This window comes from Panthera pardus, unplaced genomic scaffold (genome assembly GCF_024362965.1).
Source record: "Panthera pardus isolate Hobbes unplaced genomic scaffold, ASM2436296v1 HiC_scaffold_17, whole genome shotgun sequence".
NCBI classification, from domain to species: domain Eukaryota; kingdom Metazoa; phylum Chordata; class Mammalia; order Carnivora; family Felidae; genus Panthera; species Panthera pardus.
This window is the reverse complement of record NW_026526732.1, coordinates 45,896,046-45,911,610: the sequence shown is the minus strand read 5'-3', so window position 1 is coordinate 45,911,610 and position 15,565 is coordinate 45,896,046. Positions and strand designations below refer to the sequence as shown.

The following is a 15,565-nucleotide window of genomic DNA, read 5'->3' as shown; positions in this document are numbered from 1 at the left end:
TTGCCACTTTGGAGGGGAAAGAAAAGAGAGTGAAAGTTAACAGAGCTGGGGTGTGTGGGGGGGAGGGGGGAAGAAGGCAGAGGTGAGAAAGAGAAGCAGGGGTGGGGAAGAAGGGAAGAAGTTTAGAAGCCTCAATGAGTGAATAATTCACTGGTGCAAAATAACAACAGAAACCATTCTTTAATGCTTTTTTTTAATGTTTATTTTTGAGAGGGAGAGTGGGGGAGGGGAGAGGGGGACAGAGGATATGAAGCGGGCTCTGCGCTGACAGCAGAGAGCCCGATCCAGGGCTTGAACTACTGAACTGTGAGATCATGACCTGTGCCAAAGTTGGACACTTAACAGACTGAGCCACCCAGGAGTCCAAAGGAAACCATTTTTAATGCCAGGAGAATAAATGATTTCACACATTTGGAGTTCCTTAGGAACACTACAAACAAAGTGTTGCTGAAAGTTATATGCTGATTTTTACAGAAACCCTATTGTTGTATAGGGAGATGATTAGAAGACAGACATTGGGAGCCAAGTACTGGTCCCATTGCAAAAGAGCCTTGCGATCTTGGGTCATTACTAACCTGTGCCTTACTTTCCTATCTGTAAACTGACATAGCAAAAGTACCTACTTCATAGGGATGAACAAGAACTAAATGAATTTTTGGAAGTAATACACTTAGAAGCACATACTAAGTGCCCGATTCATATCAATTATCGTTAATATTTCTAGTCACATTTCAAAATCTAAGCACAAAAGAGTTTTATCCTAATGGAAATAAAAGAGCCACCAAAAACCTCACTAAGAAGAATTTTGAGTGATTGGTGTAATGGGTGAATTTTATTATTCTTATTACATTTATTATATGTAATATTATAAATATAATAATATAATATTATTACACATAATATTATAAATATATTTATTATTATTTTAGTAGGTGAAGTTTATTTATACAGTGAGGCTTTCTGTGTAATTGCCAGCAACAAAGTTCCATTTCATAGGATCTTAGACTTTTACAAATGAGAAAAATAATATTCAGGGAATCCAAAAGACTTATCCTACATCACAGTGTTTTTCAAACACATTCTTGAATTCAGTGATTCATTCAATCCTAAGATAAACTAAGTAACTAGTAAAGTACGAACAAATATGAATAGAAAACTTGATTTCAGATCAACAATGAGCAACCTTTGTTTTTAATGTCAATTCATGAAAAATAAAAAGCGCCTTGGGCTATATACTCTGTTTTCATTCAAAACGAAAACAATTTTACTCCTAGAGGAAAGAAAAAAAAAAGTAATCTTACAAACATTGGCCTTGCTTATTGTTATTAGCCTGTTATTATCCGGTCACATTTAAGAAATAATATTCACAAAATAATTTTCTGTGTTTGCATCCTTCACATTTATGTGCATTTGGAGATCACAACATATATTCACAGGGAATACCTCATGTCATACTCAAAATAACCCAACCGGGCCAGCATTGTTATCTTCCACATATGAATAGATAAACGAAAAGTTACTTGCTACAAGTCATACTGCAATTTAAGCAGGACAGCTGAGCTAAAATGTGTCTATTTCATTTGTGGGGGGAAAAATAGATATTTATAGCGGGAAATTTTTCCTTGTTATTAACCATCAATACCTGTGTCCAAAGGTGGGTGATAGCAGCTACCTTGCAAAGCCAGCTTCTGATAGGTGTGAGAACCAGACCAGAGAAATGCATTGGTGTTGAATTGCTCAGCAAAAGAAACAGTACGATGAAAGGAAGCAGTCAGAAAGGACTTCCCGTGGGGAGTGTTGAGGGGGCAAAGGGACCCGGAGTCATGCCATAAAATGACAAATCCAGGACTGGAATCTATCCCTGAGTCCCCCACAAGAGGTCTTTCCCATATACCCATATTTTACCGTGAAGGAGAGGAAAATCTACTCAACTTGAGAAGTCGTAGTTCAAGTTTGCAAGAAATTTCCTCGTGGCTCTATAAAAGGAAAACTTTGCCTAAAATTTTATTTTATTTGAAATAAGATCTATAGATTGGTTCCTCTAATTCTATGATGTTTCATTATCAAGCAAGTTTCCCAAAGATTCTTGCCAAGGAAGAGAATCCATCATCATAAGGTTAACACTTACCCATTGTACGAATCAGCCACAATTTTTTGAGGTGTGGTAATTGACGGAGGAGTAATTTCCTCAGTGTTTGAGCAGTTCTCTAAATCACAGGTGTATACCTAGAGAATCAAGCATGCATCAGTATAGATCAGTGTCTGTCTATGTTCAGTTTGGCAACAAGTATTTCTTTTTTTATTTTTTCACTGTGTCCCCTACCCTCACACCCTCTCTAACAATAAGTATTCCCAAGCATCTGTTCTGTGCTTAGAATTTGCTAGTCACTGATCATTTTTCAAAGTATAAAAAAGAAAAAAAAACTTAAAAGTCAGTTTTATATCCTATATCCTAATGAGTGTGTATCCTGTTTACATCAATAAAATACAAAAACCTATTTGTCTGGCTTGTGGAAGCACTCAACTACTTTTTTTAAGATTTTTTTTTATTTGAAAGAGAGAGAGAACACAAGCAGGGGAGACAGGCAGGGGGAGGGGGGGGGAGAGAGAGAGAGAGAGAGAGAGAGAGAGAGAGAGAGAGAGAGAGGAGAGAGAATCCTAAGCAGGCTCTACACTTAGCTCAGAGTCCAACACAGGGCTCAATCCCATGACCCTGGGACCATGACCTGAGCTGAAATCAAGAGTTGGACACTCAACCAACTGAGCCACCCAGGCGCCCCAGAGATTTTTCAGTAATCTGTACAGCCAACGTGGAGCTTGAACTTACATCCCCGAGATCAAGAGTCACATGCTCGACTGACTGAACCAGTCAGGCACTCCTCAACTATTTTTTAATATTTAAGCTGTATTCAAGTTTATGGGCTTCCAGCAATGGTGATTGTAATAAGCTTGTCCCTTTGAAATAAGGAAACTTGAAACACATCAAGTGTGTCTCCTTAAAGATTTCAGTTATACTATATTTTCAGAAACCTACTAAAGTTATCCCTGGCTATTGTCTAATTTAAACGCCTGCAGTTGATTTTAATCATGATTGGTAGTCTCACCTAGTGATAGCGCAGAGACCACCACTCTTATGGAAAGTGAGTTATCACAAATGTAATAAACCCGTGGCTCTAAAAAATCACAAATAAAGATGACTTAAAGGTAGGTCAGGATTAGTCCTAGGTAAATTCTAGACCCGCCTATAGACCAGATCTGTGATTCATTGCTAACCCAGCGTCTAGAACATAGCAAATATTCAGTGACTATTTATTGAATGAATTATGTTTACTTGTAAATATACCGAGAAATGCATGTGAGTGTCAATATCTAGCTGTTCACTTTAAATTCTCAGACTAACCCGTTCATCCATGATGAAATACATCCTCTGATAAAGCCAGTCTACGGAGATGGAAGAAATTAATCCTGAGCCTCTGTAAAAAATTCTCAGGTCAGACACATCAGACATGTTGGCAGCCTCTTTCACCCATATGAGAGTTCCTTCAGAGAAATACACAACTTGCTGGTGGACATTAATCGATATTCCTAGAAGAGCCATGCAAATACATGTCTGTTACTATACAACAACCAGGAAAAAAAAGCATGTGACAGAAAATGTATTTCTTTTCATTTTTAATAAGGAGATCATAACAGAAGTCAGTCTGGATCTTTTTTTTTTTTTCACACTAAGGGAACATTTCTTTCATTATACTGACCTGTAATATTACTGTATATAGCATCTGAATGAAGGCAATGTGCTTCATCTACCAGATGTTTTAAAGATCTCTTTCTTAGAGAAGATTTTCTGGATAAAAAGAGCCACTGTTCCTCTTCTTGAACTAAAACAATAACACGATTTACAGACAGACCAACCATATACACATTGACACACATGCAAAATAACCCATTACCATCCTTCAAAGCAAGGCAACTAATGCTTGAAAGAGGCTGGTCAGATTTTTGTCTGAAGACACTGGGACATTTCAACTGCAGTACAAATCACATTTAGTCCATGATGAGGGGAGCGAAGTACAGTGTCAATCAAGTAGGATTTATACATATGTGCCCCAGAGGGTCCCCAGAATAAGATCACATAAGGGATCACCGTTTTCAACAGCCTTGCCCCAAGTAGGAGCTCAGCTCGTTACCCCCAGCCATGAGAATGTGACTGCTTGGTGGAGGTGGGCCAGCCCAGGCCAGACTGGCTTGTTGCATAACACCAGACAGACATTGCTTGTCTCTTTTTTCTTCAATGATCTCTCCCTTTGAGGCCAGAGAGAAGTCCTCAGAGCAATGAAATCTGAGGACTGCAGAGCTCTGCTTGACGTCCCACTCAACTGGAGACTGATGCCGTGTGCGTCGACGAACACTTTTAGGGCAATTAATAAAAGTTATGCAATAATTGCAGTAACAACAACCTCAAGCCTGTTCTATATTTAACTCGCCCTTCGGATGCTTCTTGCATAACAGAAATGTCTCTCCTTTCCTAGAGTCCGGTAACAGCCAAAAAACCAAAGGCCGGCGATAGATGACATCGAATACACACTGGCATAGATGCGTGCAGATAATTCATTATTGTTTTTCCCACACGGGCCTCATACAGGAAGTACTCAATCTCTCAAGGCAATTGTTGAAATGCCAAAGTGAAAACAAAAATGACACTGGCAAAAAAATAACAAAAGCTAATTTGGTAGATTGAATATTAAAAATGGTAAAATGTCAATTATTAAATCCAGCTATATTTTAAAACCTTAAGGAGAGTGGAAGAAACAAATATCTGATATGTATTCATTGATGATACATAATATGAAACGGGGTTGAGGGCAAAAAGATTATATGTGTCCCTAAGTATATAAATATGAGTCACAATCACTAGTGATTTCACCTGAAACTAAGGATTTGCTTGAGGCCATTTTTTTATCCCTAAATTTTTCATTCCAAGTTTTAAATTTCTAAATGCTGACTTAAGAACATGGGTCTCATAACTTCCTTCTGTTTGCCAAATAAGGGGACTCATTTAAAACCGAAAGCTTACCAAGTGCCAAAAGACAGTGTTTATTTGGGCAGAAGAGGTGGGGTTCTTGGGCTCCACCAGATGACCCCGGACTCTGAGCGCTGAACCCACCCTTGCCACCCCTCAGTTCCAAGCAACAAAGGGGCATTTCCCAGGCTGTACCTGCTGAGGATGGAGTGGTAATACTAGATTCTGCTTCTGGCCCCTCACCAACTTCATTTACTGCTGCAATGGAAAACCTATTCCAAAAACAATTTGGAGAGATGTGTTTCACATGGCATGGTGTGAACATGAGATAAAAAGAGAAGGAGCAATATTTCTATTTAAAGAACAATGTGGCAATGCATGTATCTAGTTTCTCGGTACCACTGCTCAGCCCTGAAACGACCATCAATCACATCCTTATTTGCATTCCCCGTAGACCAGGTCAGGGTCACAGAGGTCAAAAGCTGAACTCTGCTATCTACATGACCCCCATTCCTACCCTAATTTAAAGAGGTGTTAGTAAATGCTAGAAAAGCTAACAGTAATAAAATAATCTCCCTAACGATTAATAAAAAAATAAATAAAATAAAGCACCACTAACAGAATTTCACCTCCTTACTTTTTTCATGTTGGATTAAATAAAGAAATGGTATCATGGTGTATATGGTGTCTTTATTAGTGCCTCTTTATAAGGATCCTCTGAATATAATAGAAATACTTCAGAATGTTTTTGCTTAGGACACTGTAATCTAACACACAAACTTGAGGAAAGCTACAAGAACTTCAACCCAACAGCACAAAGTCAAGGGGAGTTCTCCAAATACATTTAAACAACTTTGGGGCCATATTTCTTCAATAATTCCTATGCCTGCAGCCATGCTGGCTACAATTACCTTGCACCACTTAATTCTTACCTGTAGGTGGTGTTTGGTAGAGTGGAGTAAAACTGGAAACTGGTTCTCTGTGTCCCTGAATCTAATTGTTGATTTTTGCTGATCAGCCTTAAGTTATAACCCAAAATAGGTCCTCCCGGGAATTGTGGTGGAGCCCAACTGACTTCCACGGTGTCGGGACTTGAGCTCTCGATATTTCTGATGGAAGGAGCAGTTTCCGGAACTAGACGAAGTAATGGTGACATGGTGAATAGGAAAATTACAGGCACAAATTTAAATAGGATAGGAAAAAAGTTTTGTGTTTTGAAGTGTAAATTAAATATTTGTATTAATATTCAAAGTAAGTGATAGGAGGTGGTAAGAGATCTATGAGCTGCGACTCTTGATCCCTGAATGAGACCGGTTAGCTACTTTCCCGAGGGACTCTTTCAAGTATTATTTTCCTTGCATCTCCTTTATGAAATAAAATTAAATGTGGAGGTACGTAAATAGGAGAAATGTTCTGGAAAAAAATTATCAAAAATCTCCGGAGAGCTGAATGAATTGAAACTGTAGGGTGGTGCCCAGTGCGGAAGGAGAGGAGAAGCTATAATAAAACAGGAGTCAATGATTAACACGGGTTGGAAGAAGTAAATCCTGGGCCTTCTCACTCAGGAGAGTGCTATAGCCTGACTAGTTCCAGCTGAAGATACAGGTTCAGATAAGCAAGATTTATTTATTTATTTTTTTTTTTTTTTTTTTTTTTTTTTTTTTTTTTTTTTTAGATAAGCAAGATTTAGAACAGTGTGCTTCCCTCTTGCTGGCCTCAGCTGTGCTGGCCCAGACTGTGTGTTCCGTACCCCAGCTCCCAGGGTCCCTTGGAATCCAAGTAGACTGTGTTTAAGGCAGGACCCTCTCCCTTATGAAGGATTAAAGGAACATGCGTGAATTAATTAAGCATTCACTCACAGACTTTAGAAGCTATCTAAGTAGCAAAGAGCAGAAAGAAAAACAAATGATCTAACAGCCTATCTGCCTTCATGCCTCCACCTACTTCTCGTAACTCCCACCCCTGAAACCACACTCTTTTATTTCCTCTTCCCAGAGAAAGACATACTCTGATGTCACTTTGTTCTTGTGTAGACTTCGCTCCCTCTGAACACGTTTGGCAAATGCTTTGCATCACTCCTGACTAATGAGAGTTGGTAGAAGTAAGACAGTTCAACCTTCACAGTGGATGAGTTTTTAAAGGGCCTGTTAACTGATCTCTTGGCCTTTCTCTGATACAATTCCTCCTCAACTCTCAGACTAATCTTTGAAAAACACAAACCTCATTGTGTCCACTCCTCTGCTCCACGCATTCAGTCACCTTGGTGAGCAGAGGGGTACAAATCATCTTTCACTGATCAGAATCAGGATGTCAAAAAACCTAATTCATTAGGGTCAATGCTCAGACATGATCCGCTTCACTTTGAGCAAGTTCGATGCCACCTACATGGTGAGCTGTGATTCTTGTCCAAATCTCTCCCACAAAAATCCTCCCCAAAAGGCTGGTCAGGTTGGGCAAGATAATCCCTGACTAATAACAATTCCACTTGGTTAAGAAATTATCTTCATCAGGGCACCATCTAGAATCATACATTTCCCATCAAGAAAAGAAGAGGGCCATGAAGCATGAAACACAAAACAGAGACCTATAAGTTTTAATGTGGCTAGAAAAGTGACAAAGAATTGAAGAATAAGGGGCTATCCACGAACAGGATACCCAGTGTAGGTCCAGAATACCTGGAGGGCATGAGAGCTTACAAATCCAGAAGAAAGGCCCAGAAATGGAAAGCAAAATTTGCCTTCTTCATTATTTTGATTTGACTAGCCATGCGCCCTGGATCATGTTCTCTCTCCAGCATCAGAAAAGGCTCCAGCGCTGCTAGGATGCATGAGACACTAGTTTGAACAAAGAAGGATCCATGTATTCTACTCTGCCTGGGAACATTTCAAATACTGTCCTAGGCCAGTGTCTGACCTGAGGTTCTGAGGATGGTCAGGGAATAATCAGCAGAGGTGGCCACACACAGCCTAAAATCTGATCAACAAGAAGAGGGCACTAGTCAGGGAAGGGGAAAAATTCCTCAACCAGCTTCATCAGCTGTCCAGCTATGCTTCCGGGCATGGCCTAGTTCAGTGTGAGTCTCTTTGCACACTGCCAAATCTCCAGAACTAAGGCGTAGGGACATCTAACATCTGCCTGGAGTAAGCCCCCCAGGTCCATTCAGCTAACCCTGGAGGTAAAGGCACCAGACAACTCTCCTTCATTGTCCGTCCCAGGCATTTATCCCCCTGAAATGCTCTAAGCTTGAATCCTTTTCCTGGTGTGGAAATCACGTCTTCAAAAGGAGAAATCAGAAACCGCTCCAAAAAATGTGCTATTTTTTTAAAAAATCATGTCTGTTAAAATATTAAAGTATTATCATAACCTCCATGCTGGTCACACTACGTCTGTGCTTTCAAATCTCTCTCATTCCCTCAATTCATTCTATGTGTAGTTGACAAAATTACCTTTTTAAGAAGCATGTGAAGCAATTACTTCTCTGCTTTAAAACCATCCTTAACTCTTAGTGGCTTATTGAGGTTTATACTGACTACCTTATTTAATACCTGATGTCCTTCACCCCATGTCCCATTTCCAAATCCCTGACAGACCCTGTTCAAAATGTTCCTCTTACCCAGGTGCCTGGGTGGCTCAGACAGTTAAGTGTCTGACTCCTGATTTTGACTCAGGTCATGATCTCATGGTTTGTGAGTTTGATCCCTGCATCGAGCCCAGCGTGCAGCCCCTCTAGGAGACCCGCATGGAGCCCTGCATGGGGCTCCAGGCTGAGAGCATAGAACCTGCTTGAGATTCTCTCTCTCCCTGTCTCTCTGCCCCTCCCCCAGTCTCTTTCAAAAATAAATAAATAAAATTTTTTTAAAATGTTCCTCTTACCATAGTACACAGCACCTTCCCAATTACAATCTACTTTCCTTATTTATTATGTTTACTCCTTAGAGTTATGTCTCCTCCTCCAAAAGGTGAACAGCACAAGAACAGGGAGTTTTGTATTGACCACAGAGGTACAGGGAGCACCTAGAATGCCAGTTGATCCCAGAGGTATAGCGACTTGACATATAGTGAGGTACTCAGTTACCGAACGGATCGATTGAGGAAGGAATCATTTATTTCGTTATTTAAAATAAACACAAACCAAACTAAAACTCTGGAATAATCTCCTCATTTCGTAAGCAACACGGGTGCACCATACCTCCATAAGGATGAGTCCTGTAACTGGGACTTGGCAGAGAAGACAGCTGTAGCTGGGCTGTGAGGATCCAGACCACTCGAAAAATGTACTCAGTGAAGGGATGCAGGGATTCTACCGTGTATGAGAGCTTGGACACAGCCTACATCAATGAGAGATTAATAGTCAGCATTTACAGAATCACCACCACACGGTGCGACTCAAGAACACAGATTAGTTTGTAAAAGATGCATGCCTTTTTTGGCTATGTGGTGACCCAGGGCCCGTCAGACCAGGAAAAAACAGAGACCTGGAGCTTAGAGCTGAGCCATCCAGATGTCAGTCGACATAATTCACACCAAAAGTCCCTCCTTCTTCAAAATTGGAAAACTATGGATTCAGCCCTCTGCCATGTACCTCAAGGTTTTACTTTACCTTTTCTATGTGAATATACTTAGTGTCTTGGGATTATTCTCTGAACTTGCTCATGCTTGCTTTCCTAAAAGGGACAGTTCTAGGTGACCTTCTTGCCCTCCCTCCTAGTTGGGATCACTGTGGGTGGGATGGGCAGATAAGGATCAATGTTATGAGTATTGAGTATGTGATGTTGTGCTGAAGGAACAAAAATGTGTCTAATAATATGTTTTCTTCAAAAATAAAGGATTTAGCATCAACGTGTGGGAGTACTAGAGATTAAAATTCATCTAATCCAACCACTCACATTATACTTGAATCTTCTGCAAAATGTCTTTATGCCTATAATATATGCAGTAATTTGGCACTTCTAATAATTTGGAAAAAAAAATCTGTGTGTATGTACATAGGCAGCTTTTCACACCTCAGTATAAGTCCAGCTTCCAGGAAGTTGTGCGTATTTCCACTGAATGATGTATTTGACTCCAGAGATGTTGGCAGATTTCCATCGTAATGTCACACTATGGCTTCCAATGGAAGAAGCAAAGGGTGCTGTGGGGAGGTCTGCATTTTCTGGGGAGAAAGGAAGATTTCATTCGCCATCAGAAGAAAGGGTGTCCGTTTCATCTAGTGCTCTCAGGACTCTCTTGTTACAACTACATCTTGCCACAAAAACCCACCTGAATAATAAAAGATCCATATAGTCAACTGGTTAATATTCTGAAAATCAGCGAATCAGTCTGGCCTCTTGTTTTCCCCATAGTATTCATTAATATGTTTTTTTTTTTTTTTTTTTTTTTTTTTACAGGCAAGGACCATGGAGCGTTCTGAGAATGTCCAGTTTTCTCTTACTAAACCACTTCCTTCTAGGTGAGGGGGCTGGGTGCCAGGAATATGGTACATAACAGAACCATCCATTGTCCCAGAACGTGTATCCCAATTCACACTACAATTCTCGTTATTGCTCATCTTGTCAATTAATCATTTTTAGGGGCACCTGGGTGGCTCAGTCGATTGAGCGACCGACTTCGGCTCAGGTCACGATCTCGCAGTCCGTGAGTTCGAGCCCCACGTCGGGCTCTGTGTTGACAGCTCGGAGCCTGGAGCCTGCTTCGGATTCTGTGTCTCCCTCTCTCTGACCCTCCCCCGTTCATGCTCTGTCTCTCTCTGTCTCAAAAATAAATAAACGTTAAAAAAAAATTTTTTTAATAAAAAATAAAACAAATAAATAAATAAATAAATCATTTTTATTTTTTTAAATTTAATTTTGAAAGAGAGGGAGAGAGAGACAGAGCATAAGTGTGGGAGGCGCAGAGAGAGAAAGGGAGACACAGAATCTGAAGCAGGCTCCATGCTCCAAGATGTCAGCACAGAGCCCAACGTGGGGATCAAACTCACAAACCGTGAGATCATGACCTGAACCGAAGCCAGACGCTTAACCGGCTGATCCTCCCAGGTGTCCCAGTAAGTTATTTTTATATGTACAAGCAGTTGTACTCCAAAGGATTCTATAATTCAGTTGTTCTATATTGTGAAATATCTTGTGTCTTCTAAACATCAGTAACATCACAACTGGCAACACACATTTATTGGTGTTACTTTCAGGCACTGTACAAGGGGCTAGAATTTGGAACGGTATGTTCCCCAGGGATGAAGTTATTTCACTTTACTTTTTCTATTTTCCAAAATTGTGGCTGATTTACTACTTGAGCTTGCTCCCCCCCCCCCAATTATTTATTGTGTAAAATACACATAACAAAAATTTACTGTCTTAACATTTTTAAGTGTGTTCAGTGGTATTAAGTACATTTATATTGTTGTGCAACCATAACCGCCATCCATCTCCAGAACTCTTTTCCTCTTGCAAAACTGAAACTCTACCCATTAAACATGAACTTCCCATTCTTTACCCCCACCCCCACCCCCGCCTCTGGCAGACACCATTCTACTCTCTGTCTCTGTGATTTTGAATACTCTGATCCCTCACATAAGTGTCATCAAACACTATTTGTCTTTTTGTGACAGGGCTGATCTCACTTAACATAATGTCCTTAAGATTCATCCATGTTGAACATGGCATCCTTGCCTTGTTCCTGACCTTAGAGGATACAATTTCTTTTATAAAAAAATAAATAATCACTACTCTGGTTGAGAAAACATAGTAAGTTTTTGTAAGAAACTTAAAATGGGTAAATACAAGCTTCCACAACCTCACTCTTTCTGATTAAAAGTTGACACCATTCTGATCATTATAGATACTGAATCTGGACTAATTAAAGTCCACAGTACCAGAATATCCTGTGACCCAGAAAAAAGAAAGCCACCATCATCTGAGGTTCTAGCCCACAGAGAGGCTTAGCACAACACTTCTCTGCTGATTCTTTTATTTATAGTTCATTTTTAGCTTTTATAACTACACAAACAAAGCACAGCTCCATTTCCCCCCCTGTTTTATGGTGTGAGACACTTAATCGCGGGAACTGGAATATGCAGTAGAAAACCTTTTTCAAAAAATAAAGGAAACCTCATTTAAAGTGGAATCAAGAGGGGCGCCTGGGTGGCTCAGTCGGTTAAGCGTCCGACTTCGGCTCAGGTCATGATCTCACGGCTCGTGAGTTCGAGCCCCGCGTCGGGCTCTGTGCTGACAGCTCAGAGCCTGGAGCCTGTTTCAGATTCTGTGTCTCCCTCTCTCTCTCTGACCCTCCCCTGTTCATGCTCTGTCTCTCTCTGTCTCAAAAGTAAATAAACGTTAAAAAAAAATAAATAAAAATAAATAAATAAAGTGCAATCAAGAAACCCTGATGGGGGGAGCTCTCACACACGTACCATTCATTGCACCCTGCATAACCAGCAGCAAGAAGGAGGATAAGAATTATCTTGACAAGGAGGACATTTTTTACACGGGATTTTTTTTTTTTTTTAAAGAAAAAGAAGAAAGATCCCTCCACACTCCAGCAACAATGCACTAATACAACCTCGAACTCCTGTTCTTCTCCAGTGAACTTTTGTTCAAAACAACCCTCCCCAGTTTCCCTCTTTCCCCTATAAAAACCTACATTCCCTCTGTTCTCTGGGCTTACCTACAGTTTGCCATAGTTTGCTCACCCCAAATTACAATTCCTTTGCTAATTCCTGAATAAACCCATATTGCTAGTGAAATAACTGGCTACTTTATTTTTAAGGTCGACATGCTAAAGAAGAGTCCAGTGTGGAGTTGTCAGCAAAGAGGAAGATCCGAAAGAATCAGAAAGAAGGTAAGTTGAGACCTGGGCAGAAGGGACCAGGGTTATATCAGTAAATGCAAGTAAAGGTAAACTTCATAACTAGATGTAGAGATGTTTCAAAGCCATGGCAATGTGCGTGGACAATCAGAGGTCAAGTAGGTTTGTTCTAAAATATCAGGACAAGAGTCAACTAAATGAGAAAAAGAAGCTGAACGGAGCTATATACGACTTTCAATACACAGCTGAGTGGGTAAGAAAAGCCCCTGAAATCAGACAGTTGGGTTAAAATCAAGTTACTCCCTCTCAGCCCTAAGCAAATATATATACTTTTGTGCCTCATTTTTCTCATCTGTAAAACGGGGATTAAAAATAGTATTTATACCTCTGAGCTCAAAAAGAGCTAATATCTATAAATTACTTTTAACAGTGCCTGACTCATAAATACCTAACAAATATTAGTTCTTTTTATTTCACCATTGCTATTTCCACCACGTGGAAGAGAGACACGGACTGTATCTAAAACAGAATAATATAGCAGACTCAGAGATAGGTGAACTAGGTACTAGATGTGTTAGAGACAAAAAAGGATCTTAGGTGTTTGGGCAAAAAGATTCATTATAACAAACTGAAGATATGGCCTGTAAGCACAATTGCTTTTATTTAGACTTGATACATATCATGTGTTAATGGTATATAGACATTGATCCGTAACCAGTGTGAAATATTAAATAAAGCACCAATTACACTTGTATTATAAAAATATATAATTAAGTTGTTAGTATAATTCTGGAATATAAGAAAGGAATGCAACTCAAAGCTTTCCGAACTTTCTCGGTTCTGGCATCTTTAGTTTCTCAGTAATTTTTGCATAACTCCCTGGACCAAAAGAATTACCAAACAGCTCCATGTATTAAGTATAACTTAAGTTATGTGTGTCCTTTCAACTTAGCAGATATTTGAAAAAAAAATAATAACACACATAAATAGAAAGACAATATATGTATTTAATCCTTCGATAAAAAGAATTGCACACTGGTGTGCCTGGATGGCTCAAGCGGTTAAGCGTCCAACTCTTGAGTTCCACTCAGGTCATGATCTCACAGTTCAGGGGTTCGAGCCCCACATCGGGCTCCGTGCTGACATTGTGGAGCCTGCCTGGGATTCTCTCTCTCTCTGCCTCTCTCTCTGCCCTTCCCCTGCTTGTGCTCTCTCTCTCAAAATGAAGAAATAAACTTAAAAAAAAAATGAATTGCACACTAATGGGATCTGTGTGCCTATTGGGCTTGGCACAATTTCTCCAATATTGTAATCAGGTTGGGCACCACCATCCTCATTTCCTGTTCCAAGTTGAGTTCTTTATGGTACTTGCTTTTATCCCAGCAATCACCAAAAAAACTCAGCGTTGCAAAGATATGATATAGAAAGGAATGTAGTTCATTTCGTTGTTTATACCATGAACTACCTACAACTAGTAGTTCCAATAACGTCCAGAAGATCAACTACCCCTATGTTTCCCTTAAATGTTTAAAATGCTCCATGCTTTCCTATGAGGTATGTGTGATGCACCGGGAGGGGGGAGGGGGGAGGGGGGAGGGGGGAAGGGGGAGGGAGGTTCTTCTGTGCACAGTTTGGAAACCATAGAATATAAATTTTATCCATAGCTAATTCCCATTACACAGAAGGAAAAGAATGTACTATCACTTATCTCTCCACAGAAATGTCAAGGGGGTTCTTTTGTGGGATACCAAAGGGCAGAAGCAAATCAGGACAGCCAGGCAAGATCCTCCTTCCAGTTTCCATCAGTCACTGAGAGCAAGGAGCAAGCCATTGAAGCAAAGAGCACAACTTATAGGAGAATCAATCATTTCCCCGTCTGGAGGGAACAGTCTACCTCTTCGTGGGAGGAAGACCCTGGAAATTCTGGAAAAGAAAGCTACTAACATCCAGGCTGTGACTTACCAAAGAGTTGGTTCTTCAGAAACCACTAGAGAATTAACACACTAGGGCAAATTCACTAAGACATACCCAACCTGCTCTGAAATCAAAGGGAACTGGAGACGTATAGCCAAGTATGCTACTTACTCAGAATCTAAAAGCAAGAAGCATAGTTTCTAGACATTCAGCAAACTTCCCACGGCCTTGTAGGGAGCCAGGCAGATAGTAGATACTCTGCTGACTAGCTGTTAGCTGAATAATTAACTGCATATTAATTCCTATGCTTTTGGTTCATTAAAACAGTGACATTTCCTGACCTCAAATCTAGTTAGGATTCATAGTTGTCTCTTTCATTAAGATGGAAGTGATCTTACCTACTGAAGTGAGCGCAAAACCTCCAATTTTAAACCTCGGTCATGTGCTCTGCACCCTATTTTGCTTTAAAAGAAGAGTTTTGCGGGGCGCCTGGGTGACTCAGTCGGTTAAGCAGCCGACTTCACCTCAGGTCATGATCTCACAGTCTGGTCCGTGAGTTCAAGCCCCGCGTCGGGCTCTGTGCTGACAGCTCAGAGCCTGGAGCCTGTTTCAGATTCTGTGTCTCCCTCTCTCTGACCCTCCCCCATTCATGCTCTGTCTCTCTCTGTCCCAAAAATAAATAAACGTTAAAAAAATTTTTTTTTAATAAAAGAAGAGTTTTGCTGAGTTTCTATCACAATGGCTTCCACATTTGAAAATATTGAATTTTTTTCTATATATGTATATATTTTTTATTACACTGAGATAGAGAAGTCTAAATATTTTTAAAAA

The 15,565-nt window shown here is 40.1% G+C and overlaps 1 protein-coding gene across 6 annotated transcripts in view; it reads right to left on the bottom strand.

Annotated features, from left to right (window-relative positions):
* The window catches only part of ROS1 (ROS proto-oncogene 1, receptor tyrosine kinase), a 116,335-nt gene that overhangs the window by 83,821 nt on the left and 16,949 nt on the right, over positions 1-15,565 (bottom strand). For all 6 annotated transcript variants that reach the window (XM_019418182.2, XM_053904536.1, XM_053904538.1 and 3 more), the window contains exons 6-12: positions 10,024-10,172; positions 9,210-9,348; positions 5,953-6,154; positions 5,216-5,292; positions 3,756-3,878; positions 3,401-3,585; positions 2,129-2,226 (exon numbers count right to left, since the gene is read on the bottom strand). In XM_019418182.2, coding sequence (XP_019273727.2) covers positions 2,129-2,226; positions 3,401-3,585; positions 3,756-3,878; positions 5,216-5,292; positions 5,953-6,154; positions 9,210-9,348; positions 10,024-10,172 — 973 coding nt within the window. The remainder of the gene's footprint in view (positions 1-2,128; positions 2,227-3,400; positions 3,586-3,755; positions 3,879-5,215; positions 5,293-5,952; positions 6,155-9,209; positions 9,349-10,023; positions 10,173-15,565) is intronic.